This window comes from Euleptes europaea, chromosome 12 (genome assembly GCF_029931775.1).
Source record: "Euleptes europaea isolate rEulEur1 chromosome 12, rEulEur1.hap1, whole genome shotgun sequence".
Lineage (NCBI taxonomy): Eukaryota > Metazoa > Chordata > Lepidosauria > Squamata > Sphaerodactylidae > Euleptes > Euleptes europaea.
This window is the reverse complement of record NC_079323.1, coordinates 20,807,963-20,835,465: the sequence shown is the minus strand read 5'-3', so window position 1 is coordinate 20,835,465 and position 27,503 is coordinate 20,807,963. Positions and strand designations below refer to the sequence as shown.

Here is a 27,503-nt window from a genome sequence, read left to right as displayed (position 1 = left end):
GACTTACACTGCATCATCTGCCTTGAGTCTCTGAGAAAAGCGGTCCATAAATAACGTAACATAAATGCGAGCCTGGTCCCCTGTGAAAATCACTTGAGTTTCAGTTCTCCATCTGTACAATGAAACTAGTGACAATTGAGATTAAACATTAAAACTTTATTACTGTCCACGACCAACACAAAAACAGGTACAGGGAATAAACAAAAGGAATAAGTTCAGTATACAATCAAACTCATGTAGCAACTGCCAACAAACATGGTATATACCAAACACAAACTGCATGATAACCATAACCTATAAACAAATTTACAATTTGAATTTCTCCTTGACAAATACTAAAAATTTAAATCCTACCCAGAAACTTTAAAACTGTTATCACTCTTTATGTCAAAAGGCCCTTTTAAACTTTTTCTGAAATTACAAACTTGGGTACAAAATCGAGCAACCAGCCGTGTTGTTTAATGATTCTTCTCTGAGAGAAAATATTCAAGTTTAATTTTATTAGATCTCCCAGGGAAGACAATTGAGATTGTAAAGTGCTGAATATATAAAAATGAAAACTTATCTTTTAACAGATGCCCTTAATCACTGTAATGTCTTATCCTGAAAATACAAAATTGTGGTGGTGGTTGCAAGGCAAAGTTACAGCTGTACGAAGATCTCTGTTAAAGGACAGAGAATGACATTCAAAAACCAGGGAGTACAGATGGCAAAGGAACATGTACATTTTCTTAGGTGTTGTGGAGCACAGATGCAGTCTTTTCCCACTTGTCTTCCAGTTTATGCCAGTGAAGACTTCTGTCCATTTGTGTGTCCACATTCTTTGGTCAGAATTATGACTGAGAATATCCTGTTCCCGTGTCTTTTGTGTTGTGGATTATCATGTGGCTCATATAATTCTGGCATTTGGACAATGATAAAATTCTGTGTGGTTCAGGTTTTCCATATTTTTTTATTCATTATTTTGTGGTGTTATGTATTATGTAAGCCTCCATTCCCACGTGTCCCATACCTTCTCAGGCGTGAAATATGTGGTTGTTTTTCTCTTTAACTTCTGACCCTTCTGCCCTTGAAATTTTGAGTGGCTCTGTACTAGTAAGGAAATAGAAGAATGATAATTAAATCACTTTCAAGGCCAAACGGAGTAAACAACAATGGCCGTGACAGTATCATTTTTCAAAAATTGGACAACAAAAAAGGAAAGTGTAGAAGAACAGAGTGTCTGTAATGTATACGTAGAGTTAGTTTGAAAATAAAAGCATACCCTTTGTGTGTCCAGCCCTTGCCATTAGAAGCGTGTTGCAATAGTTTAGATTACCACTGGACAGGAGGGTTTCTTTTTGCCATAATGATGCCATCTCAAACGTTTTAGCAGAGAGTACAGCTTAAAACTTACCTTAAATAAATAATCAATGTACATGGTGAATTCTGAGTATGGCTTAACCCAGCACAACGATTCTTAAATTTTACTGTAACTTGCTTGTTTTATTATCTGTAGATCCTGCTTTTGTGACCACTGTGTGACAAAGCAGCTTGCATAAATAAACTCACCAACTAAAAAGACATAAGGGGGAAACGGGAAGGAGGTGAATTTGATAGCTAGAATATGTATATATCCCAAAGGCCAAGACAGATCTTCCCTTGATGGTACTTTTGCTTTTGAATGGGGTCCTTTTTCCTCCTGCTGGTGATAAGAGTCCAGAGTTCCCTCTCCCCTTCACTTTAGCACTTCTTGGGCAGCTGGTAATTAGAGCATTTCTGGCAGGGAGAATGAACTGTGGTTCTTCCTTCTGCATCTTCTCTAGCCAGTGTAAAGCAGAGTGTTCTGGACTGCTTGTCATTTAGAGACCACCATAAATTTTCTGACGAGTGAACTAATAGAATCCACAATTGGGCTGTTTTTCCATTACGAGGTAAACAATGGTAAAATTGCCAGTGGTTAACATGGCTATTCTTAATTTCAACCTAAATTCAGAATCTCAGAGGAGAAAGATTTAATAGGATTTTTTTTTAAATGCCACCTGTGAAGAAAATGCATCAAGTATGGAATAGAAACTACCCCAGTTTGGAGCAGTGCTCTCCAATGTGGTGTCCGTAGGTGCCATAGTGCTCATTGATGTGTTTCCTGGCATCTACTTGGTTCTTCCCCAAAGCAAAGAAGCAATCCTGCCTTTCCTCCACCTCATTGGAGCAGGAGGTGCTTCAGAAGAGCCCAGGAGACATAATTTTTGTGTCTACAGGAAGCATCTATTCAGAAACAGCCATGCGGACACTTGGTTTGTAACCTCTCAATGTTTTGTGATTGTCCCCAGACCCCATGACTGCCAGTTTGTGGTTGGCTGCACCCTCCATGGTATCCGTTTTGTAGTTGTGCTCCCTCAATGTTCTCAAAGTTCAGAAAGTGCCCACAAGCTCAGTAAGGTAAGGGACTTCTAGTCTGGAGGATACACACCTATCTTGAACAGATGTTGTATTCTCCAAGTAGACACTAATAACTTCATCCTCTGGGCATGGAGTAGGGATAACTGGGGGTGTGGGGGGAGGCATTTGTGAATTTCTTGCATTGTGCAGGGACTAGATGACCCTGGTGGTCCCTTCCAACTCTGTGATTCTATGAACTTTCACACCTAGGGCAGAACTGTATGATACCGAGGATGCCTACTGATACCTAAAACAGTAGTCCCACATCTTCTGCAGGGCATCATTGCGCACATACCCATCTACTTCAGTGGCTGCCATGCATGGGACAGAAAATCTCAAGAATGTAATGATGTCACATCATGCATTGTGTCTTCCTAGTGGTTATTGGGCATTGGTAGATCAGGGGCAAGTCTGCTTTTTTAACATTGTAGAGGTTGCAGGGATTATCGTTGAAGACCAAAAGGTTATGATAACTATTGAACTTTTATTTTTATGAATCATGGCTGGTACTTGGTTGGGAGACCATCAAGGAAGTTCCGGGGTGCTACAACAGAGGCAGGCAATGGCAAAGCACCTCTTGCAGCTGTCTCTTGTTTTGAAAACCCTATGGGGTCACCATAACTCGGTTGCAACTTGACGGCAGTTCCTCCACTATTTGTTTCTGTTTGTATAATAAAATATAATCAAAACCAACAATTTTTTTAAAAGGTCATAACAAGCATTCAGTTTATGTAGTCAGTTGGTGCTAGGTGAGTTCAGCCCGAGTTGGTCCTTCACCTGCATGTGGCTGTTTAGATTGATTTCTAAAAATTGCATTAAAAATGTCACTGCAGAGTAAAACAGCCATTTTTAAAAATAAAACAACCATTTTTTTTTAAAGCCTGCTATTTTTTGTAACATCAAGTTTAGCCCTGGAACAGCCATAGAGGAAGTCTGATTTTCATAAAATACTATTTTCATACGATGTTTTTTTCCTCAGTTTCCCAGAATGAAGAAGCTGCAGCTGCTCATTTGAGGTCTTGGTCATCTTCTAGAAGTTTACTGTTTGGGGGGGGGGGGGAAGGAACATAAAGAAAGAAAAGAATTTCATAGCAGCTGCTTTTGCATGAAATCAAACCCCTGGCCTTTTTGGATGTTTTATCCAGCTGTTGCTACTGCCTCCAGCAGAATAATTTGAAAAAAAATTCATCTTTCAGTTTTGGAAAGCAGAGCAGTGTTGCAGTATATTAATTAATAAGGCTTCCTTTGTGGTGGACTTATATGCCAGTCGAGTCTGAATTCCAAGTAAAGCTTGCAGCTGCTCTGACTGTAGGATGAGGATAAATTCAGCCTGTTCTTCATTTCTCTTTCTTAAATGAGCCCTTATTTCTAATAAATACGGTGGAGTCCTCCCTGAAATTGACTTGGAGTCCCTCATTGACTTGTGTGGAGTGGGATCTGGGCAGATCTTTCATAGGGCAGAGACTACAATGGTGCTGCTTCCTTCAGTCAAGACTCCTTCATGTACTTCAGCCAAAGATGGAATGTGCAGTTCTGGAGGCCTCACTTCAAAAAGGATGTGGACAGAATCGAGCGAGTGCAGAGGAGAGCACGGAGGATGATCTAGGCCTTGGAGACCAACCCCTATGAGGAAAGGCGGAGGGAGTTGGGAATGTTTAGTTTGGAGAAGAGGAGATTGAGAGGGACGTGATTGCTCTCTTTTAAGTATTTGAAGGGCTGTCGCTTAGAGGAGGGCAGGGAGCTGTTCCTGTTGGCAGCAGAGGTAGGACTCGCAATAATGGGTTTAATTGTGGGTGGAAAGGTACTGGCTGGATATTAGGAAAAATTATTTTGCAGTAAGAGTTGTTCGACCGTAGAATCAGCTACCTAGGGAGGTGGTGAGCTTCCCCTCACTGGCAGTCATTAAGCAGTGGCTGACAAACACTTGTCAGGGATGCTCTAGGCTGATCCTGCATTAAGAAGGAGTTTGGAGTAGATGGCCTGTATGACCCCTTCCAACTCTACGATTATATGATTCTATAAGGATTTATGTGCACCAGACATCTGTGTTAGATTTGTTTTCATTTCACCTTGGCCTTGTTCTGGTATTGATTTTGAAATCACATTTGCCCTTGCCAGGTCCCTCTTTGCCACCGGCAGGAGGTTTTTGGGGTGGAGCCTGAGGAGGGTGTGGTTTGGGGAGGGGAGGGATTTCAATGCCATAGAGTCCAATTGCCAAAGCAGCCATTTTCTCCAGGTGAACTGATCTCTGTCAGCTGGGGATCAGTTGTAATAGCAGGAGATCTCCAGCTAATACCTGGAGGTTGGCAACCCTAACTCAACTCTCACTAAGGGCAGAGCCGAACCAATCACCCTACTAGGTAGCTGCCTTCCAGCCATAGAAGGAACCCCTGTTGCTTCTCATCCAAGGGCCAACAACACAGATCTGGCCCAGAAGATTGACAGGGATTAGATGGGCAATTATGGAGTTAAAACTGGCGAGGAAGGGGTTAAAACAGGGGCTGGAATTACCAACCAGTCAGCTGTACAGCTCTTGGGAGAAGGCGCACCCTCCCACGACAGTCAGGAAGCTGTGGGTGGACCCGACTACTGTTTAGGCTGGCCTTTAAAAGTCAGGGAGATGTCGATGAGGACAGGCTGATCTTGGCTCCATGCAGTGGAGAAGCCAGCCTGGGGAAATAAGCAAGATGGGGTGAACTTCAGGTTAGAGTTGCCAAGCCCCCGGTGGAGGGGCATTAGGTCCTGTTGCTTGCCACCACTCTGACCCAGTGGTGGAAAATTTAAAAAACCCTGCAGCGCCTGAAGTTCTAACTGGAAGTGACAAAGGGTAGATCTAAGAGTCACCAGACTTTATGGCTTTACCATAGAGTTTCTGGTGATTCTTAGAGTTGTATTTTGTCAGTTCTGGGGTAGATCTAGGAATCTCAGGAAACTATGGCTTTTCCATAGAGTTCCCGGAGATTCCTAGAGCTACCTTTATCTGTGCTCCCCATGGACTCACCCACAATCCCCCTACTGGTTGCCTGACGCTGCATGGCAAACCTGCATTTGCCAGCAGCGTGGTGAGGTGGTTAAGAGCAGTGGATTCTAATCTGGAGAACCGGGTTTGATTCCCTGCACCTCCTCATGAGCGGCGGACTCTAATCTGGTGAGCCATGTTGGTTTCCCCGCTCCTACACATGAAGCCTGCTAGGTGACCTTGGGCCAGTCACAGTTCTCTCTCAGCTCCATCTACCTCACAGGGTGTCCGTGGTGGGAGGAGGAAGGGAAGGTGGTTGTAAGATGGTTTGAGACTCCTTAAAGGTAGAGAAAATCAGAGTATAAAAGCCAACTCTTCTTCTGCAACCTGCCTCCCCTTTCCACATCCAAGGCCTTAAAAAGAATAGTAAAGTGCCTTGCTGTACAAGGCATTAGACTAGTGGAAGGGAACCCGAACACAAAACCTACAACAGCTATAAAAGAACGATATCCCTAGACTACTGGTCCTTGTTCACCTTAAAGTATCAAAATTTCACTTTGCACATTTTAAGAGCTGGAGTAGTGGAGTGGTTAAGTGGGTGGGTTGCAAAACTGGAAGTCCTTAGTTCGTTGTCTCCATGGTCACAAACTCATTTAGGTAAGCCATTCCATTTCATCCTCACCTATGTGCACATACATACACCTTTCAATACAGGGCTCCTGATACCATCCCACTATAAAAGACTGATGTGTACAGTACCTTGAATAATATGGTGTTTATATGCTGCCTCTCCAGAGAACCCACTCAAGATGGCTTACAAAATGAAACAAGGGGGGAAATAATGAAACAGCATAAAAATAATTGTAAAAAATGAACAAACCATTAAAAACCTGGCCAGAGTATACAAACAGCATAAAGTTATTCTCATAAAACAGTAGTATAATTAATATATTATTATTTGATATTACTTTTTATTGTAAGCTGCCTTAGACCCTTTTTGGAAAAAAAGAGGTTATAAATTACTTAATGAAACTGATTAATAAATGCATATGTCAACATTTCTCTGGCTGCAGAATGAGACAATTGGGTTTTTTAAAAACAGAAGACATTTCAGTAGACATAGCTTTGAATTTTAGAGAGGTATCCTTTGTTGTTCCACAGAACTTCTGCCTTTAAAGAATAACACCAATTACTGTGTGATGTAGGCAAGCATCCCACGGTGGACTGAATCTCTACAGAAGAGCACAGTTCAATTACAGTGCCTTCAAATGAGTTATCCTGAAGAGCTTCACTGTCCCTGTTAAATTATTCCCAGAGGACTTATTAATTATAGAAATTAGCAGTCCTAAAACCATTGAAGTGCTAAACCTCATTTAACGTTAGGGGAGTACAGGAGACATTGAAAGAAAAATGTGCCAGTTAAAATTCATCTGTGTCCTTTGTTCCATATACAGACGCTGATAGGTCACTCTGCTCTTTACCACCCCTGGTTCCACACATATTCACACCCTCAAGTGATATGTATTACTACACTGGAGAAGAGCTGTGTCCCGTGATTCTTTTTTTTTTTTAATCCCTGCTAAACATGAAGGTAAAAGTTATTTAATGCTGGCCTGGCTGTAGCCCCCCTGCACTGTTCAGAGGCAATATAACCTGAACCGTGAGCAAAGGCCTTGGGGCAGACAGTGGCTGGGGCAGTATCTGATAAACAACCCCTTCTGCTTTCAGTAACATCTCCATCCAGATTGTGTGATATGACGACGTCTCCGGGAAGAATGCGAGGTTACGACCTGATGGGCATATCAATAGATCAGTAAAGGCTGCTTGGCAGAATGAGGCCTAATTTCCAGAAGTGGTCCTAGGGCAATATGGATGAAACGTCTGGTCTCTAGCTACAAGTTTGGCAGTATGCCTTGAGGCCTGTTGACCCAGCCAGCCCTTTCAACCTTTCTGCTGAGACCGAAGTAATCTGGAAGATTGCAGGAAGGGGGGTTTGTGTTCCTAGAGGCAGTCTGTTTTCTATACAGTTTGCTTTCTGCTGGCCTGAGAGAAGGATCATCCATTTTGCAAAGTGGCAACTGAGAGAATCTGGGGATCCAATCAATTTCTTATGTAAGATGTTCATTCATGGGTTGCTCAAAGAGACAGTTGCCTGCAAAGGTGAGCTGATACAGAACAATGTTAGTGGTTTGTAATATAGAATAATTTGTCAGAAACTAATATACTTCTGTTTAGGCTTACCAGGTCCTGTCGGTCCATGGGCTTTCTGGAGTGCACTCGCGATACGCCTACATCACGTCTGGGTTTACTCGGAAGCGATGCGGACGCTCTATCAATCTCGGCCGAAACTCATTGATAGAGCATCCGCATCGCTTCCGAGTAAACCCAGAAGAGATGTCGAGTTTCTGCCGAAGTTGCTAGAGCATCTACGTCGCTTCCGGGTAAACCCGGAAGCGACGTAGGCACATTGCGCTTGCGCATGGTGCCCGCTGGCCCTCAGCTGGTCGGCAGGCAGCCCGGTGGATAGGCAGGATTTTACCCTTGGGCACTTGGCAACCCTACTTCTGTTCCATTCTGAAATTAATCTAGTATGGTCTTGGACCCCACATGCGTTTTTCTGATCTTAGAAATGGCTGGGTACAAATGTAGATGAGAGACTAGGGTGTCATTCCACCGAGTGGCTGTAGAATTTAATTGCATTATTAACATCACTTTCTCAAGAGAGTCGGTGCATATGGCTATAAATATATAAGATCTGCAACTGACGCCACAAGGAAAGCCTTCCCATCTTGAGCTTGTTTTTCTGTGGGCTGCTTCTCCAGGAACTTGCAACTTTTGATCTGGGTACACAGCTGAGGGATGTCTTTACACAGTTTGTCAAATCGTTCCCCTTCTATCCTCTGAAGATTTGTAAACACAGATTTTGTACATACTCTGGATTTCTCTTTGTAGCTACAGGGAGGGCATGAATAGAAACAGTCACTTCTAAATTAGTGGCTGCAGTCTTGAAATGGTTGGCATATTGAGTGATACTTTTTATAAATGTAATGTCAGCCAAATGAATGTTTGGCTAATGCGTGCGCGGTAAAATTAGCAAATGCATCACGCTGATGCTAATGAAGAGGAATAACATCATCACAGCAGTTCATTGAAAGTGTCATCCCAGACAGATTACTTGCCCTGAAAGCTGGGGTCAAGGAGTCACTATCAAAAGTGTGTCTGTATTTATGTGTGTTTGAATGAATGGCTGCTATACGTGATGTGGTACAATTACACTTGGACAGCTGAGCACACGGGGAACATTTTTAGATAGGAACTAGCATGACATCAGTAAGGCCAAAAACACACACTACTTTGTGAATAGATTGTTGTATCTGCTCCTTTGCGGTGTCAAGTATCAGAAATTGCCATTTATTTCAAAACTGATCCAAATCCACATGTACCTTTCTTAGGCATGTTTTACTTAACAATATACAACTAAACATTGTTGTCTTATGTCCACGTATAGGGCCAGTTCATGCTACTGTGACTCCAGTCTTCTTGCTGTGTAAACTTGACATTAGGGTTGCCAACCTCCAGGTACTAGCTGGAGATCTCCTGCTATTACAATAGATCTCCAGCCGATCTAGATCAGTTTACCTGGAGAAAATGGCTGCTTTGGCAATTGGACTCTATGGCATTGCAGTCCCTCCTCTCCCCAAATCCCGCCCTCCTCAGGCCCCACTCTCAAAAACCTCCCGCTGGTTGTGAAGAGGGACCTGGCAACCCTACCTGACATGGGTGATTCCCATCTGTCCATCAAGGAGGCAGGACTAAAATTCTTCCAGACTTCCTGTCTCCAGGGCAGAGTCACCCATTTTCCTTAGTTCCTTTCCTACCTCGTTCAGGCGTTTATAGAAGCTGCCCAGCAAAACCCCTGCAACTTAACAGAAGGCACCTAATACTCCTATTTCTATGCTTTTATACTATACCTACTTCTTATTTCTTTATTCTATACTTCAATTCCTCCTTTGGCCTACTCCTTGCACCCTCCCTTCTGAGACTGAGATTCTGAAAAGAGGCCATTCATATTCCATGACTGTAAATTATATAAATCTAGAAGGGCAAGGGCAAAGACCTGTGCAGACAGAGAAGTCTGGCTTCAGGATCCGTGAAGGTTGTCTCTGCTTTCCCTATAACTTTGGCGAACGCTGCAAGGAACTAGCAACTTGTTTTAGAAAACAGATGTGTCCGAATGCTGGTCTGTGCCCACTGTCAACATCCACATGATTGTAGAGCTTGTGCAAATCACTACATAGGCAAAGCCCGGCCCACCACAACTTCTTTCATCCAAAGAATGGTTGTATTCATGGTTTCATGGTTGTATTCATCTTTATGACATTGTAGAGCATTTTCATCAGCTTGAATTTACGAGTTCCTTTATTTTTCCTGAGTTTGATATTGGTTTGCTGAATAACATGACTATGCAACTTTTTAGTTTTTGTCCTGAGTGGACTTCATTACAATCATTGTTACTCTCAGTAGTAAATGGCAGGGGTTTTTTTTATCTCCCATGTTGAACGAGATCAGCAAAATTCCACCTGCAGTTGTCTGACCAAAGGTCACTAGACAGAATTTTAGCCAGTGCGCAAAATTGCTTAGACTTATTGAGTCGGACCCAGTACCTTAAAAACAACCAACACACCACAGCTATCTTCATTGCCTTGTAGCAACTGTTCTAATGTCAGCTGAATTTAGAACATTGATAATCTTTGAACAGCAAAGGCACATATCAGAGCTGCGTTCACAATTGTGGTTCTTTTTTGCTCTTTAGAAAACACCAGCACCAAAAATCTTTTAGCATCGCAGAGCCCAACTCCTTTGGTGTGGGGGAGCCTGGACTCTCCCTGGCCATGAGCCATTTACCTGAGCAGTTTGGTGCAGAAAAGTCTTTTGAGGGAAAAGCTTGCCAGGTGTCAAGTGGTACCTTGTACTTTTTACTTGGTGCAGGGAGAGACGTTGGGGACCAGATAGAAACAGGTAGGCAGCAGATGTCACTCAAGGTAGCCGAGTTGACTCTCCACATTTTAGAAAATGCACAGATTTGTTTCGGTGGTAGCTGTAACCAGTTACATAGAACTGTTTCCCTTGGCTTTGACTGATTTTTTTAAGGAACATTTTTAGCCTTCATCCTTAATCTACTTGACATTCACACTATTAAAATCTCATTAAGCGCATGTCTCATCATAGGCAGGATACTTGGATATCTGACCTGAGTACTTTAATCATTTAGTAAGCCTGTACATTCAGGGCCATTGCACAGGGGTCACATTGGTCTCTGTGTGGAACAGGGTTTTGTGTTTGTGTGTGTGCATTTGATGATTCCACAGCTGTGTAATGCCCTTCCTCATTATATACACCTTACTCCATCTTTTCATTCATTTTGGAAACATCTTTATTCAAATTGGCCTTTTAACTGATACCTTTTAAGTCTTGATTGATTACTGGTCTTTTGTCATTGCCATAACATTTTATAAAGGTCCCCTGTGCAAGCACCGAGTCATTCCTGACACATGGGGTGACATCACATCCCGACGTTTACTAGGCAGACTATGTTTACGGGGTGGTTTGCCAGTTCCTTCCCCAGTCATCTTCCCTTTACCCCCAGCAAGCTGGGTACTTATTTTACCAACCTCGGAAGGATGGAAGGCTGAGTCAACCTTGAGCCGGCTACCTGAAACCAACTTCCTTTAAACTACACCTTAAACTGTGCTTTAGCACTGAGGGGTTCCTAGCTTCTCTGAAGCATGACCCTTTTAAATCCTCATGGCAAAAAATCTTAGATGAGAAACTGGCGTTGTTGGGCTTCTCGCAGGATATGTTATCAGATCTTGGGAAAACTGAAGCTTTTGCCAAAATTAAAAAGCGCATTAAAGAGCTCGATTATAACAGCACTACTTTTCGTGTTCGTCGTGTCTGTTCATCCCAGTTCTTCGGAATACCCCCTCCACGTGGTCTGCCTGCCTATACATATTATCTAACAACTCCTCGTCTCTGTAGAGCTTTTTGCTTGGCTAGATTGAATGCTAACCCTTCTATGGTAATGCAGGGCAGAATTCTGAATATACCATACTCAGACAGGATCTGCCCTTGCTCTTCTGGCTCTATTGACTCATTAGCCCATGCCCTTTTGGAATGCCGCTTTTACGAGGAACTTCGATCACACTATATTTCCCCCCTTTTAATATACAAATCCAATGCCTCTGTGACTGACATGCCTTTTTTACTAAGCGATAGGGACCCCAAGGCTACATTGTCAGTGGCAAGATTTGTTTCAGTCCTTATATCCCTCCAACACTAGATATATGCTGCTGAAGATCAATTGATCAAGGAGCTTCTAAGGGATAAAAGGAAAAGGAAGGAAACCAACTTCCTTTGGGATCGAACTCAGGTTGTGAGCAGAGTTTGGACTGCAGTACTGCAGCTTACCACTCTGTGCCACGGGGCTCTTATAACATTTTATAATGTATGTTTAATTGCTTTAAATTATTTATATTCTTGTTTTGGGCTCTGCTTTGAAATTGTTGGAATGCATCTTATAAAATAAATAAACAACAGGCCAGTAATACTAAGCGGTCTGTGTGTAAAACATATATAGTGAAACTTGTGTTCCATGAAGTTCAGGACTGCCAGATATTCGCCCACAAATAAACTCCTCCAACACTGGGCTTGCCTTAGAAGGCTGAATCTTCTCTCGTAGAGATACCATTCTGGCATGATATTTCTGCTGTCTCCTCCCTTGGGAAAACCCTTATCTGTTTCCTGCATCTGTTACCCGTCCTTCTTTGTGAATGGAAAAGCAAGTTATTAATTTTTGTGGCTGTTAACAAATAATTTCCTTTGTCCCGATCTTGGATGGCCTAATCTCCTTCAGATGTACTAGGGGGGTGGGAGGAGGTCTCTTCCCGTAACTTCTTGAGCAATCTTTACTCATGACAATCAATATAAATATGTTCTGGCACCCGGCACCTTTTTTTTTTTTTAATGAAAAATGTTGCTGGACAGTCTTATAAAACAACTAGAATCTTAGCCTCTGCCAACATGAGCAGGGAAGAACGCCAGCAGAGAGGCTAAAACAGGGGAATCGGTCCACAACTATTTGCCTTCAGTGTGCTCAGCATTCAGGTGAGGAATGCATAGAAACATCTCCTTGCTATTACACAATAACCTTTTCTTCTTCGGGTTCTGGAGCTGACTAATGGAGCTGTGTTTTCTTTTACTGTCTCTTGTATAGAACTTCTATCATCGTCCTAAGCATAATAATACTTGGCATTTTTATAGCATTTTCTAGATAGTCAAAGTGCTTTGTATACATTAACTTGGTGATCCTTATAACTGATGGTATAACCCAATGGTTCCCAAAGTGGGCAGTACCACCCCCTGGGGGACGGTGGGATTACCTGGGGGGCACTAAGAGGCAACGGGGTAGCGGGGGGGGACACTAGAGGTGGACCCCTTCAACTGTGTTGTTGGATAGGGTAGGGGGCGCTGGGGTTGAGTTTGTGGAACCAAGGGGGGCGTGGCCCGAAAAGTTTGGGAACCACTGGTATAACCAAAGCATGAAATCAGAGAGTGCAGATTCTCTCAACTCGGATTTTCCATGCTAATTGTGCACTGAGCTCAGACCTTTTGAACGGGTGAGTTCAGCTCGTGGTTAGCTTAGCTCTAACACTCCTTCTGCTTTTGCCACTCTCTTCCCTTTCCCTGTGTTATTTACCTGGAGGTACTGAGAGAAGCGGCTGCTGTTGGCTGCACTAAGCAGCAACAGTGTCCCAGGTGCTAGGACCTCTTAGAACTGAGATGCCGTGTAAAACAACAGTCCTTGTCGCAGGCTAAAGAACCGCACATTTCTTTTAAAACCACAGTTCTCAGAGATCCTGGCTCCTAGAACTTTATCGCTGCAGCATTCAAGGGCCACAACAGCACCTCTTAATGCTGCTGACCAGAAAGGGATGGGAGCGGTAGGAGAGGGGCATCACAAGTGGACATGCAAGGCCCCCAAGCCTTGTTGAACTTCCAGTGGTTTTGAGAGTTTGATGAGAGGCGGAGTTCTAAATGAGCCTGAGTTTAAAAAAAGGCATTTGGGACTGATTTGGATTGAACCCAAATTAGTTCATTTTAGATGAGCCCATTCTCTAAATGAAATTCAGGAAGGTCATCAATCACTGCTTGCAACAAACCTATAAAGAAGGTATCATTCCCAAACTGCAGAGTGGAGAGAACAGGTCATATGTGATAGCTGTGTGGTCATCCTATATCTACCTAGTGAATTAATGGTTGAGGTGACCTTTGGAACCAGGCATTTCCAAATCCCTCATGGTCACTATACCAGCTTTCAGGCTGTAGATTGGCTAGTATTCTTCTTTGATATAATCTCTCCATTGTAGCCTAGAGTTGTCCAGTGAGTTACTTCTGGACAATCCAATAAAATTAAGTGGAATCGTTTTTTGTATATCCAGAAAGCAACAAATACAGTACCCAATCTTCTATGAACCTCATCTCCTGTGTAAGCACTGTAGATCTGTTTAGAATTTATGTAGGAACACACACCTATAACTTTGGGCAACGCCCAATACTTGGGCTTGATTGGGAGATGCTTCCGGTGCCAAAATAATTGCATTTTGCCCCCTCAAGTGTTATAGAAAGTATAAAAATGATGAAACTCTACAATGTAGCTTTGCTAATATGCACAATCATTTTATATTAAAAGAATTGAATGCATCCCATAGCAAATTCTTTTCTTTTTAATAAGTCACTTGTCAGAGACGGCAAAAAACGAACAGTGTGCTGGAGTAAGTGAAGTAGGACTGTATTCATGTAATTGGTTAGCTGACAAAACAATCCATTAATCTCAACCAAGAAGTCAATTGGAGTTGGAGTTAGCAGCAAGTGTAGGATGGGTGTCTGAATAACTTAAGAGGCTGTTACCCTTGCTTCTGTGTTAGTTTCAGGTGATGATTAACTAATAACCTAGTCATTATCTTCTCCATTCAGCTACTGTTCTGTCTCTGTGAGAAGTCTTCTTTTGTCTCCAAGCATGTGAGAGCTGGAATCATGTTTTATTCTTCCCTGATAACAGTGACATTTAGCATTTATCGACTGCTTTCAGTGTTCAAAGCAGATGTATTATGATCATCTCTATAACAGCCCGCAAAGCAGTCCAGTATCCTTCTCCACATATTGCAGATACTAGTCTGAAGTGGATAGAGAGGGGAGGGACTGTGTGGCTCAGCAGCAGAGCATCTGCTTGGCATACAGGAGATTCCAGGTTCAATCCCCGGCATCTCCAGCTAAAATAATCAAGTGGTAGGTGATGTGAAAGACTTCTGCTTGAAAGCCTGGTGAACCACTGCCATTCTGAGTAGACAGTACTGACCATGCAGACCAATGGTCCTACTCAGTATAAAGCAGCTTCATGTGTGTGAGTGGCTTGTTTAAGGTTACCTGCTGAGTTTGTGACTGAAATGAGATTTAAAAGTCTCCTGGATTACAGATAATCTCTTGTCTTCTATACTATTCCAGATTCTTGGTATCAAGGCCTTTGGCATACCCTACCACTCCTTATTAAGACTCCACCTGGAAGATGCCATTCTATCTACATCCATCACTGTAGTCCTTGACCTCCAATAAAGAAACTACTGAACTTTTCTGGATGTCCCTCTTTCCTTAAGCCAAATCAGCATACTTCTGATAAAATTGCCTTTCTTTCTTGGTGTGATCACATGCCTCTCTTATAGACATATGTTCACATGGTTCCTGGAACAGGATTTGAGGAATCAGCCACAGGATCATGTGTGCATTCTGCCATTCCATTCCTCTTAGGATCACTGTTGCATGTAGCTATTCTTACTCCTACACAGAACAAATCTCAATATGCTTATAATGTCCCTTGATTAAAACAAAGTTCTCAAAGTGAGTTTAACAGCAAATCTAGGGTCATTTAACTAGAGTTAGGAGGGGCTGTGGCTCAGAGGCTCTGCTTGGAATGCAGAAGGCCCCAGGTTCAATCCCCAGCATGTCCTGTTAAAGGGATCAGGTAAGTAGGTGGTGTGAAAGACCTCTTTCTGAGACCCTGGAGAGCCGCTGCCGGTCTGAGTAGCCAATACTGACTTTGATGGACCTCCCCCCCCCCTTCTTCTCCTACATCTACCATTTTGGCCATATCTGGAACTATATTCCTGTCGCTTTTATGCTTCCTCCTCCTCAGTGGAACAAATGAGATGGTTTTGCAAACTGTTCCCTAAATAAACAACCTGACCCCCATTACAAGATTGCCTGCTACCTGTTGGATAATAAATGCTTTAAATATGTGTGTGAAGTAAGAATGATCCATTTTGGTTTGTTTTTGTTCTTATTTTTATATTTACTCCCACACAAACTATTTTGAATGAATTTAAATGTTTCAGAAGCTGTCTTTAATCAAATAAGGCAATCTATGAGTAGGCAAGGCTGATTCCTTTTGTAGCTGCTGCTGGGAGAAGAGAACACAGCTCATTTAGCTGTAGCCGTTGCCAGAAATTGGCTGTCTTATGTTTGTGTCTTGGGTTGCTATGTCATACAGTTGTTTTGAGAACATTCAAAACTGACTGGTTCTAGTCAGCTCTGCCCTGTCGGTAATAATAAAATATAAAGGTGCTCCCTCCAGAGTTGAGTGTCTTACCAGGATTTCTTCGAAATAATTAATGAAGCAATATTTAAGGTACCCAATCTTGCAAAATAGCAAAACTCATTTATTTTTAGGGACTACAATGTTTAGCTGATCAATTTAAAAACTTTTGCTTTTAACCAGCAGATTTTTTTTGTAATGGAAGTGGTACTAAAATTGGGTCTTTTTCCCCAGCTTAGGTTGTTCTTCCTCTCTCTTGCACTGGAAAGAGTGCCTCCTCTAAAATGGTGCCTGCTATGACATGTACAAGAAGTGTCTAAAAAGAGAGTCCTTTTTTTCTTCAAAACCGTTGTTATATCCATGTGCAGATTTAATCAATTAGTTGCTCAACTGACATACGGAGTTTATACGGGAGTTACTCCAGCCAAAGCTCCTTGGTTCCAGTTGGGTTAGCCTGGCCTAATTCTGTACAGGATTGCACTATGAAACCTCATACAATTTAGAATCCTTTAATGCAGTAACAACCCAAATGTGTTAATGTATTCTTATATTCTGCTCTTGTTTTTGAAAGAGCAATTTATGTGGGCCTCCTGTCCAGGCCTTGGGTTGGATTCAGCCAGATGTTCAGCTGGTGAAAAAAGGAGGGTGTGGTCCCCTTTGACTTCCAAAAGGGCCATGCTGTGAATCATGAGACCTTCATGGACAAAAGCCATATGGGATGGGAGAGGGGCTGTAGTAATGAGGGAATCTAGGTGAGATTAAGTGGAAACGCTGGCTGGATCCAACCTCTTGATTAGACTGACCTCATTTTAGCTCGAACATTGCTATGCTATCAGATACATTCAGACTATATGTGGGGCTGTCATTTGTGTCTGTATCTTCATTTTATCTAGGAGATGGCGATAAGAGCCCTCAAACAGACTGGCAGCAGAAGCATAGAAGCAGCTTTGGAATACATTAGCAAGATGGGATACTTAGATGCTAGAAATGAACAAATAGTCCGTGTAATCAAGCAGACTTCTCCGGGTAAGCTTGAGTGTTCTCTGGATTTGATCCTGTTTAAACAAGAAAGCAACTTTGCAGCTACCTTGACCCTTTTAACTGTAGTTCCTCAAGGAAGAAAAGACCTTAGAATTGTGTTCTATGTGGCAATCTCTGCTTGACATTCCATTCCCGGGTCATTTGATGTGGTAAAGACTGATGCAACAAACTGGAAGACTTGCAGCAATTTTAATTTTATTTATTATTCAAAGGTTTGGAATGGCGTTTACAAGGAAAATGCGAAGGTTTTGCACAGTTGAGAGTTCAAAAAGAGAAAAGACAAAAAAGGGAGAATTAATTTACCCCATTTTTGGCTGTTTCCATCACCTTCACTAGCTCTTTTCTCCCTTTTGGTTTGGGGGGAATATATAAAAAAGCAGCATGCAGTGAGTTGCTCTAATAGCTTCCCCTCCTGTATCCCTTTCCCAGCTTGCACTATGAAAAGGTGAATTTATCCAAGAATTACATTTGAACCTGCCAGGAACAGCAGTTTGACCACCTAATTGGGTTAGGCCTTAGGCCTCTGGTCAGAGAGAAGCATTCTCTGCCCCCTCCTCCTAGTGCCTGCCACGGCTTTGAGTCGTGGCAGGGGAAAAGTAAGAAAAACTGCAGTGCCAACTGTGGCATTACGTAACTTGCAGTAAAAACGGAAGTGATATAGGGTAGCTCTAGGAATTGCCAGAAACTCTGGTAAAACCATAGAGTTACCTATGTCACTAGCATTTTTTAAAACCAGAAATAGTATGATGCTGCAGCTAGCATTATGGTCCCCTCATATCCTCATTCACAGCCTTCCCACCAATTGCCAGGGTTGTATGTGTGCATGTTAAGGAATGGCACGATAACGTTTACTTGTGTGAATGGTTTTCTAACACATTCCCACCTATTGTCTTTTATTTCCCACATAGGAAAAGGCATCTCGCCACACAACATCAGCCGTAGGCCCAGTTTTGAAGGATCCAGTGAATCTTTTCCGTCCTACCACCAGATCAGTAACCCAGGCTATGATGGGTCAGGCTTTGGGGCAGAAGCTGCCAACATGCTCAGTGAGGTTTCCAGGCCATATATGGACTACTTGCTTTCTGCTTCACAGTCTGCAAATATGAGTGCTCCTGTACAAAGGCCACCTGTTGTTGGTTCCCACAACACACCTGGGAGTCACCAACAGAAAACATACCCTGCAAACATAGATTCTCCAGTAATCAATTACCCGGTGGTTACTCACAGTGGCCAAGCTTTGCAGCTGCAAAGTAACCATGGCACAAACAGCCCGCATTATAGCAGGCAGCCCATAATAGTGCAGGGTGATGTTCTTGGGTACGGCATTCAGCGGAGTCAGTCGTTTCAGAACAAGCTACAGCAGGAAGGAGGTTATCCAAGCCTTCCGAACAAAGGGAATGTGGTTCAGAATAACTCTGGCCATGGGTTCCAGCAAGCAACGGCCGGTCTGTATATGCCCCATTCTCATCACAAGCAACCCATCCAAGCTTCTCACCCAATGCATGTGATCACCAGAGGCCCAGCATTTACAAACGAATTTTCAGACAGCCCGCCACAGGGTCTGTTGACCCCATCTAGAAACAGCCTGAACATGGACCTGTATGACATGAACAACCCTCAAGTTCAGCAGTGGCAAGCGACCTCCTCCTCCTCGTCTTCCTCCTCCTCCCGCCGTGATTCATTACAGAACCAGGCACTGGATGCGTCTCCCCGGCAGCATGTGCCCTTCAGATCAGATGCTTGTGTGCCGAGCCGAACCAATTCCTTCAACAATCACCAACAACAGCAGCAGATACCGGTATCCATGAGGCAGACTCCTTCAGGCAAAGCTGACCCTTCCATTAGTTCTCCAAACACCATCACAGCAGTCACCTCTGCTCATATCCTCCAGCCGGTGAAGAGCACAAGAGTGATGAGGCCCGAGCCACAGACTGCTGTGGGCCCTGCTCATCCTGGCTGGTTACCTGCGCAGTCTTCGGCTGTGGATGGCGTAGGAATGATTGAACAGCACCCCCTTCCTGTTGGAGGAGCAAATACTTATCCATTAGATGTTGATTATAGCAATCAGGAGCTCAGGTGTCCACCACCACCATATCCTAAACATTATCTGCTGCCTAGTAATTCCGAGCAGTTCGATATCAATTGCTTACGTACAGGAATTGAGCAGACAATGAGAGGGGTCTCAAACTCACCAAGCAACAAAGCAGAGGAAAACGGGGAAAGGAATGATAAAATCAAGAGCGTCAAAGTGGAAAAATCCGGCAAGGATAAAAAGCAAATCCAGACCTCACCAGTGCCAGTGCGAAAAGGTGGCAAAGATGAAGAGAAAAGAGAGTCCCGCATCAAGAGTTACTCACCATTTGCCTTTAAATTCTATATGGAGCAGCATGTGGAGAATGTCATAAAGACCTACCAGCAAAAAATTAATCGCCGGCTACAACTGGAGCAAGAAATGGCCAAAGTAAATTAACTTTTGTGTGTTTCTTTCATAAAAGGGGAAAAAATCAGAGTGGGATAAAAGTAATATGGCATCCCTCCATATTTAACATAATACAGATTTTTTAAAAACTTTTGATTCCCAGAGGCAGTGTAATAATTTCATCCAAAAACAAACTATAGCGAAAACATGTCCTGATCCTCTGCATCCTTAGGACAGTGCTGGGTATCATTTTTGATGCCCTCATCTTCAGATTCTCACAGTCACAGAGGGAAGGAGTGGAATGCTACAAATCACTGTCCACTGGAAGCCTGCTTAATCCTTACTGGCTGCTGAGGTTTTTTTCTCCACATAGTGCCCCCCCCACTTTTCATCCTTGTGTTCTTTGCCATGTGACCTAGAAATATGTTTTTTATTTAGAAAGAAACTGTTGTGAGCCTTGGAGTAATGAATTTGGAGCCTTGTACTAAATTTTTATGCCTGTGCGATGCAATTGCAAAATCACAAAATGGCCCTGGTTATGTACTAAATTAAGTTAGCGAGCAGAATACAACCTGCGTGTGTTGTGTTAAACATTTTGAGGTTGATACAGAACCTTAGCTTTTTAAGGGAGAATTTTAAGCAGTCATGTTAATTAGGAATTAGCCTCAGACTAACTTTGTACAGTTGTTTCTAACGATGTATATAATTAAAAACTGACTGTCTTGATTTCTCACTTCTTCCCCTTCCCTTGTCTTATGAAGGCCGGCCTTTCTGAAGCAGAGCAAGAACAAATGAGGAAAATCCTCTACCAGAAAGAGTCCAACTACAACAGGCTCAAGAGAGCCAAGATGGACAAATCAATGTTTGTAAAAATCAAAACTCTGGGTATTGGGGCTTTTGGAGAAGTTTGCCTTGCCTGCAAAGTGGATACTAATGCTCTGTATGCCATGAAAACCCTCAGGAAGAAGGATGTGCTGAGTCGTAACCAAGTGGCTCACGTCAAGGCCGAGAGAGATATCCTCGCAGAAGCAGACAATGAATGGGTGGTTAAGCTCTACTACTCTTTTCAAGACAAAGATAACCTTTACTTTGTGATGGACTACATCCCCGGCGGAGACATGATGAGCTTGCTGATACGAATGGAAGTCTTTCCAGAAAATTTAGCCCGGTTTTACATTGCTGAACTCACTTTGGCCATAGAGAGTGTGCACAAAATGGGATTTATCCATAGAGACATTAAACCTGATAATATCCTGATTGATCTAGATGGGCACATCAAACTGACAGATTTTGGCCTCTGCACTGGATTCAGATGGACGCACAATTCAAAATATTATCAGAAAGGTATTGTGCTTTTAGACTAGGCGGGGGCGGGAAGCAGGGTAACATGTTATAGTATTTATTTTACAAAAAGAGCTGTTTTGGCAAATGCACAAGTGTGTGAACAATCCCTAGAGACTACACACAGCACAATGTTGTTTGTGGCAGTTTCTAATGACCCCAAATTGATTCTGTTGTTTTCTGGTAAGACAATGAGCTACAGGAGAGCTTTTTGACTGGTTGCTTAGTTTTTAAAAATATGCTGTTTATCAAATGTATAAGATAAATGTTACACATGAGTAAGTAAATATCTATCTATCTATCTATCTATCTATCCACACACACATAAACCTGAGTCATGACAAAAATAAATTACAAAGCTTACAAAGTCTACATTTCAGAATATGCGTGATTCAAAACAAAACATAGTAAGTGGAATAAATTTCTGTTTCCTGAAGAGCAGATTTATAAATCCTTCCATGTAATCATGTTAGTTTCTTTTTTCTTTGAAAGGGAGTCATATCAGGCAGGACAGCATGGAGCCAAGCGATCTCTGGGATGATGTGTCTAACTGCAGATGTGGAGACAGGCTGAAGACCTTGGAGCAAAGAGCTAAGAAACAACATCAGAGATGCTTAGCCCATTCGTTAGTTGGCACTCCCAATTACATTGCACCAGAAGTCCTGCTCCGTAAAGGTAGAGCATGCCTCTCTTTATCACTTGAAGGCAGCTACTTTGAATTCTGTTTCCTGTATGAAAAAAAATATTAATGGGCTGAGGAAAGCTTGAGGTTGACACCTGTGGGTGCAGTTTGCGGCTCTTTATCTTGTTGAAGCATAAGCCCACTGTTGAGTCACTGAGTCAATGCAATCTTGGCCCTTATGGCTCAGACATGCCCAGAAAACTCACTGGAGACAGTTAGAGCAAAAGGTAGAAAGAGTTACAGGAAATCCATGTTTACCTCTGCTCAGTTCTTGGATTTATCTTGACTTAATGGTAGAAAGAAAGTATAAGTAAAACCGATAAAGTGGAGACAGCATTTCGATTGTTACAAAAGGAAGTTGGTTTCAGGTAGCCGGCTCAAGGTTGACTCAGCCTTCCATCCTTCCGAGGTTAGTGAAATGAGTACCCAGCTTGCTGGGGGTAAAGGGAAGATGACTGGGGAAGGCACTGCCAAACCACCCCGCAAACAAAGTCTGCCTTGGAAACGTCTGGATGTGACGTCACCCCATGGGTCAGGAATGACCTGGTGCTTGCACAGGGGACCTTTACCTTTAATGACAGTGTGGTCCAAGTTCTATTTGGCAGCTGCAGAGGCAGTGCTGAGGGGTGATGCTTTGTAGAGTTGAGATCTTTGAAGGGCATCTGTTGTCTACTAAAACAGTGAATAATAAACATGCCAAGTACTTTTTTGAGTTCCCGCTTTGCTTTCAGTGACTAGACCAAGGCTGACCATCAGAAGGCATTGAGGCAGATTTCTCAGTCATCATTTTGGGCCACAATTTATTATTTTGAGATGAAACCATACACTTATGTGTGATAATTTAAAAAGAAATTGTCTTTGGAACACAGCAGGAAGTATTGTGCACAATCCTGCTCTTGCCAGTTGAAGAATACATTCTTTTGCTTGCCTTTCAGGATACACTCAGCTTTGTGACTGGTGGAGTGTTGGCGTGATTCTCTTTGAGATGCTGGTAGGGCAGCCTCCCTTTCTGGCTCCCTCGCCCACCGAAACCCAGCTGAAGGTAAATTCAGTCTAGTTAACTATGATAATAAAGCTGGATAGTGTGTCAAAGTTTGAAAAATATACTGCAGCTGTAGTTGCTGGTGTTTGATTTTGAACAGTGCCCCAGAAACAGGCTGATACGGTAAAGTATGCATATTTATGTATTTATTTATTTGCCCACCTGTCAGGACCCAAGGTAGGTAATAATAATAATACAAAATACAATAAAACTGTATGTGTGTGTAAAGTGCTGTCAAGTCAAAGCCAACTTATGGCAACCCCCTCAAGGGGTTTTCAAGGCAAGATACATTCAGAGGTGGTTTGCCATTGCCTGCCTTTGCATAGCAACCCTGGACTTTTGTGGTGGTCTCCCATTCAAGAACTAACCAGGGCCGACCCTGCTTAGTTTCTGAGATCTAATGAGATCAGGCTGGCCTGGGCCATCCAAATGGGCAAAAAAAAACCCTATGTATACAATCTCATAATTTAAAACATTAAAACAATATGTTAAAATTCATTTTAAAAACTGCATTTAAATCACCATTGTAAAACACCTTGTGCAGCAAAACATTCTCTTTGGCCGAAACTCAGACTGCCCCAAAAGCTCTGTGGAATAATTCTGTTTTAGATCCTTGCTGGAAACCCAGGAGGGGAGAAGTCCCTCTGACCTCTATGGGAGGCTGTTACAGAGGTGTGGGATAACCACAGAAAATTACCCCACCGTATTTTGTCTTTGGTCTAGCATGCATATTCTCCTTCATTGATCAAATCTGGGAGTGTACCTATTGACAGTATTGGGCTCCTGGGAGTAATGACTGACAGTGTCATTGGGTGTATCCTAGTGCTCTTGTTGGTGGGGAAATGAGTTACCGTTTGTGATATTGTTTAGGTTTGGGGGGTTTCGGTCGTTATCTTAGCTGTTTTCCCAAACTTATTTCATTGTGGCAAGAAAGATGATGGACAGGGAATAGAGAAAGAAGTGCAACTGTCAGCGGGTCCAGCTGTCCAGTTGTGCTGAGCAGAAGCGCTACTGGTTGCTAACTAGCTGTTTGCGTTCTTCAGGTGATCAACTGGGAGAGCACCCTGCACATTCCCTCCCAGATCAAGCTAAGTCCTGAAGCGAGTGACCTGATCGCCAAACTGTGTTGCTCTGCCGAAGAGAGGCTTGGAAGAAACGGAGCCGATGACATTAAGGCTCACCTTTTCTTTGACTCCATAGAGTTCTCCACTGACTGTCGCAGGCAGCCGGCTCCCTACATCCCAAAGATTAGCCATCCAACGGATACATCTAATTTCGATCCAGTTGAGGAAGATGGTCCTTGGGAGGACACAAGTGAGGACAGCACCAGAGCCTGGGACCCGCAGGTCTCCTCTAGCGGCAAACACACCGAACACGCCTTCTATGAGTTCACTTTCCGAAGGTTCTTCGATGACAACGGATACCCGTTTAGATATCCAAAGCCTTCTGGGCTAGAAGTAAACCAGTCTGAGAATTCTGACATAGAAAGCAAAGATGGGCTGGATCAGACTGGAGCTTGTCAACCTGTATATGTGTAAATTATTGTACAGAGTTCTCAAAGCAAAAAAAGAAAAGAAAATCACAATTTTAGGGTCTTCCTTTATGTAGTCCTTAATTGCAACGAGTTCTAGTTCAGGCTGATATAAGTCTGGAAAGGACTTGCAGACAAGGTCCTAAATGGAAGCTCATTCTGATTTAGGCCATTTAGCACTGTAAATAGCTATATAGATGAGTACACTTGAAATCTGGATCTTCATCAGGCTGGGTTTGTTAGCAAATGTTTTCCTTCTGGATCTGTTGCCCGCTCTGAGTATTTACAGATTTCCCCAGCATCATGCTATTTTTTTTTTAAGTGAGCAAAGAGCACTTATATTTTGTTTATAGCAGGGTTATTTTTTCCTACTAAATTATAGGGATTAAGTTTGACAAATCATGCTGCTGTTCTTCTTTTCTACATTTTTTTTAAATTATCCATCGCACTTATGTCACATTTTTTTTTGAGGAAATGTGTAAGATTTAAGAACGTGTGATTCAAGGTCGCTGTGCAATAATGTTTAGTAAGAGAAAACAAAAAGTCCACTGTCTAACGTCCTAAATTTACCATGGTGCCATTTTTTTTATTCACACCCTTGATTTTTATGTGTATTTTTCCACATTTCAACAAAAATATTTTGAAGCTGCTTATTTCCCTTATTTTTTCTTTTGGATTTTCATGTAATCAGAGTGTGAGCAAGTGACAGGGTGTGATTTCAGTGACTGGTGTGTGGAGAATGTTGCATGGGCTGATTAGTTTGTTTTCCTGTTTGAGATGACCTTTTCCTTGCCATTCACAGGCAGGTCCTGTGTACCAATTTCACTGAGGATCTACAACTTAGGCCTTCAGAATTTGCGTGCTGATAATGTATTGTGTGGATGGGTTTTTCCCCCCTATTATGATGTATACCGCCTTTCTATGTTTTAGAAAACAAATTACAAAGCATTGATTCAATAGGGATTGGCAGTGAGGATGGGGGTGGGTGGGAGAGGTTGGTATAATCACCTTGTTTCATAAAAGATTTATCCTCCCAAAGAAAGGGTAAAATAGCAGAACATTTTCTACCAGCTATGTAAAATGACCTACTCGCTTAGCATGTAGATTTGAGTCCAGTTTCACTTTAGAGACCAACAAGATTTTTGGGGTATGAGCTTTCAAGAGTCAAAGCTGCCTGTGGGAACAAATGCTCTCTAAGCTTTGGCTCTTGAAAGCTTATACCCTGAAAATCTTGTTGGCCTCAAACAGCGCATTCCTGACTTCTGAGGACGAAAATCCTCAGGAGGCCAGGAAGGGGGCTGCACTGGCGTTGGGACCCCCCCCACGCTGGCATCTGGGCTATTTACACCGCCGTAAGTGGCCCCAGTCCTGGCAGGGAGGCTCGGATGCCAGTCTCCCGGCCCTGCCATAGCAGTGCCACCCCGGGAAAACACCCACTGATCAAGATGCCCTTCTCCTCGGAAGAGAAGGAGCCCTCATGGTAAGTAGTCAAGGCTCCGTTCCACCAGCATCCCACCAGTGTAAAGGCCCGCGCTGGTGTTCCAGGGGGCATTCTGGCATCCCGGGAGGCGTTCCCAGGGTGTTCCGGGGGCTGGGGCTGCCTGTAGGCAGCTTCCTGTCCCCTTTTGCCCCGAGTACACCAGCAGGGAGAAGAGCGAGGCTGCGCCTGCTTTTTAGCAGGTGCAGCCTTGCTATTCTCTATGGGGCGAAAATCCTTATTTAAATTTTTAAAAGCCTGCAAAAGGCTTTTTAAATATTTTTAGCGGCTGGGAAACTGGTTTGGAGGCAGTGAGGCGGCGCCTCATCCATGCCGTCCCCGACCGCCAGAGGCTCAGGAATGAGCTGTAAGGTTTCTACTGGACTTGAATCTTGCTGTTCTACTGCAAACCAACATGGCTACCCTCTGAAACTCACTTAGTATGATATACAGTGTTCAGCAGTTTTGAAACTCACCATATAGTATTCATTAACATCTCTGTAAGGTAAAACATATAGGTGAGAATTTTCTCTGTGCCTTAAATTTGATTCAGGAACCTTCAGTTTGATACAGCTTTTTCTTGTGGCACAAGATAGCAGAAGAGCCACATTTGTGCCCTGAGAAAGCTATGCTGGGGGGTCATGAAATTCATGTGGACAAAATGCTATGTAGGACAGGGCTGCCCTGAGGAGAGGGAAATGGGGTGAGATCACCCTGGTTCTCACTTACGACAACAGAAAAGGTGGTAGTATCTAGCCACTTATTTTTGCGTTATCCTTAAAATTAATAGGACTCTTCAGAGCAGTAACATTAAGGGTAATTAAGTGACAGTATCTTTTTCTCTCTGGGGCTGCCCCTGATTAAGGCAGCTCCTGAGCCCATCAAGAGGAGAGAGACGGGCTATAGCACGATATCTTTTCATATCTAGTAGCTTCTTTGTGATCACCTCAGAGGTATGGATACTGCACACATGATCAAAGCATAGAGTAAAATGGACTCGATCATCTGTTGTTACAACAATTTTACAGGCATTGTAACTCAGATCTTTCCCCAAGATATGTCGTTTGGTAATCCTTGATGAACATCACTTTGGGTCACTGATGGCACTTGGAATTGGAGGCTGCTTGGAATTGTGAATTATTCTATTTGACAGCCCTGTCCTAATTGTGCCCACACCAAGAGAATGTGCTTGGGGTTTGCAGCCGTAGTTATTCATGTGAATCGCTCCCGTTTTAAAAATGCTGGCCCTGATTGCACCTGGTCTGTTATATTGTGTTCATCTCTTTACGGTGAACCGTATTAATCCTTCTTCTCTATCAAAATGCAAGCATACGCTAAAATAGTAAGAAAAACAGTTTAAAATATGCCTTTTTGTTAGCTATGTTAATGTGAGGATTATTCAAAGTGATAATGGAATACTAAAGATAATTAAGCCATACGTATCTTCATTTATATTATATATATATAACTAGTTTTTTTTTCCAAATCCTTAATTCAGATTAGTTTAACAGTCCTATTTTAAATGATTGATTGCAATAACATTTGAGGGTAATATTCCACGGTGGGTTTTTTTGCTTTTAAAGTTTTCTAAATCTAAAGCTTCATTTTCTTTCTATGTTATTTCACATATTATTCCTTAACATTTTAGCCTATCATATCCTACCCTTTGTCCAAATACCTAAAGCAACACCACCTGTAAATCCATCAGGCTAAACTAAACAAAATGATTGTGTATTTGTTTACATTTGTATGAAAGGAGTGTTCTGAGGTATGCAGTGCTTGTGTTGTGGCGATCTATGAAAGATTCAGTATTACTACTTTTTATATAATAATGCCATGTTTTTGATATTTACATCTATCTGACATACTTTCATGTGGTAGGTTCTTCCTCAGGAACTCAGTTTAACTGTTATTTATTTATCATTTGCCTTTCAAAAGCTTCTGC

General features: G+C 42.6%; 1 protein-coding gene across 1 annotated transcript in view; it reads left to right on the top strand.

Moving 5' to 3' along the window:
* LATS2 (large tumor suppressor kinase 2) overlaps window positions 1-24,112 on the top strand; it is a 37,178-nt gene extending 13,066 nt beyond the window's left edge. Inside the window, exons 2-7 of the mRNA XM_056858710.1 lie at window positions 16,919-17,051; window positions 17,975-19,527; window positions 20,247-20,829; window positions 21,319-21,501; window positions 22,444-22,550; window positions 23,594-24,112. Coding sequence (XP_056714688.1) covers window positions 16,919-17,051; window positions 17,975-19,527; window positions 20,247-20,829; window positions 21,319-21,501; window positions 22,444-22,550; window positions 23,594-24,088 — 3,054 coding nt within the window. The 3' untranslated portion in view covers window positions 24,089-24,112. The remainder of the gene's footprint in view (window positions 1-16,918; window positions 17,052-17,974; window positions 19,528-20,246; window positions 20,830-21,318; window positions 21,502-22,443; window positions 22,551-23,593) is intronic.
* Window positions 24,113-27,503: the final 3,391 nt, after the last annotated feature.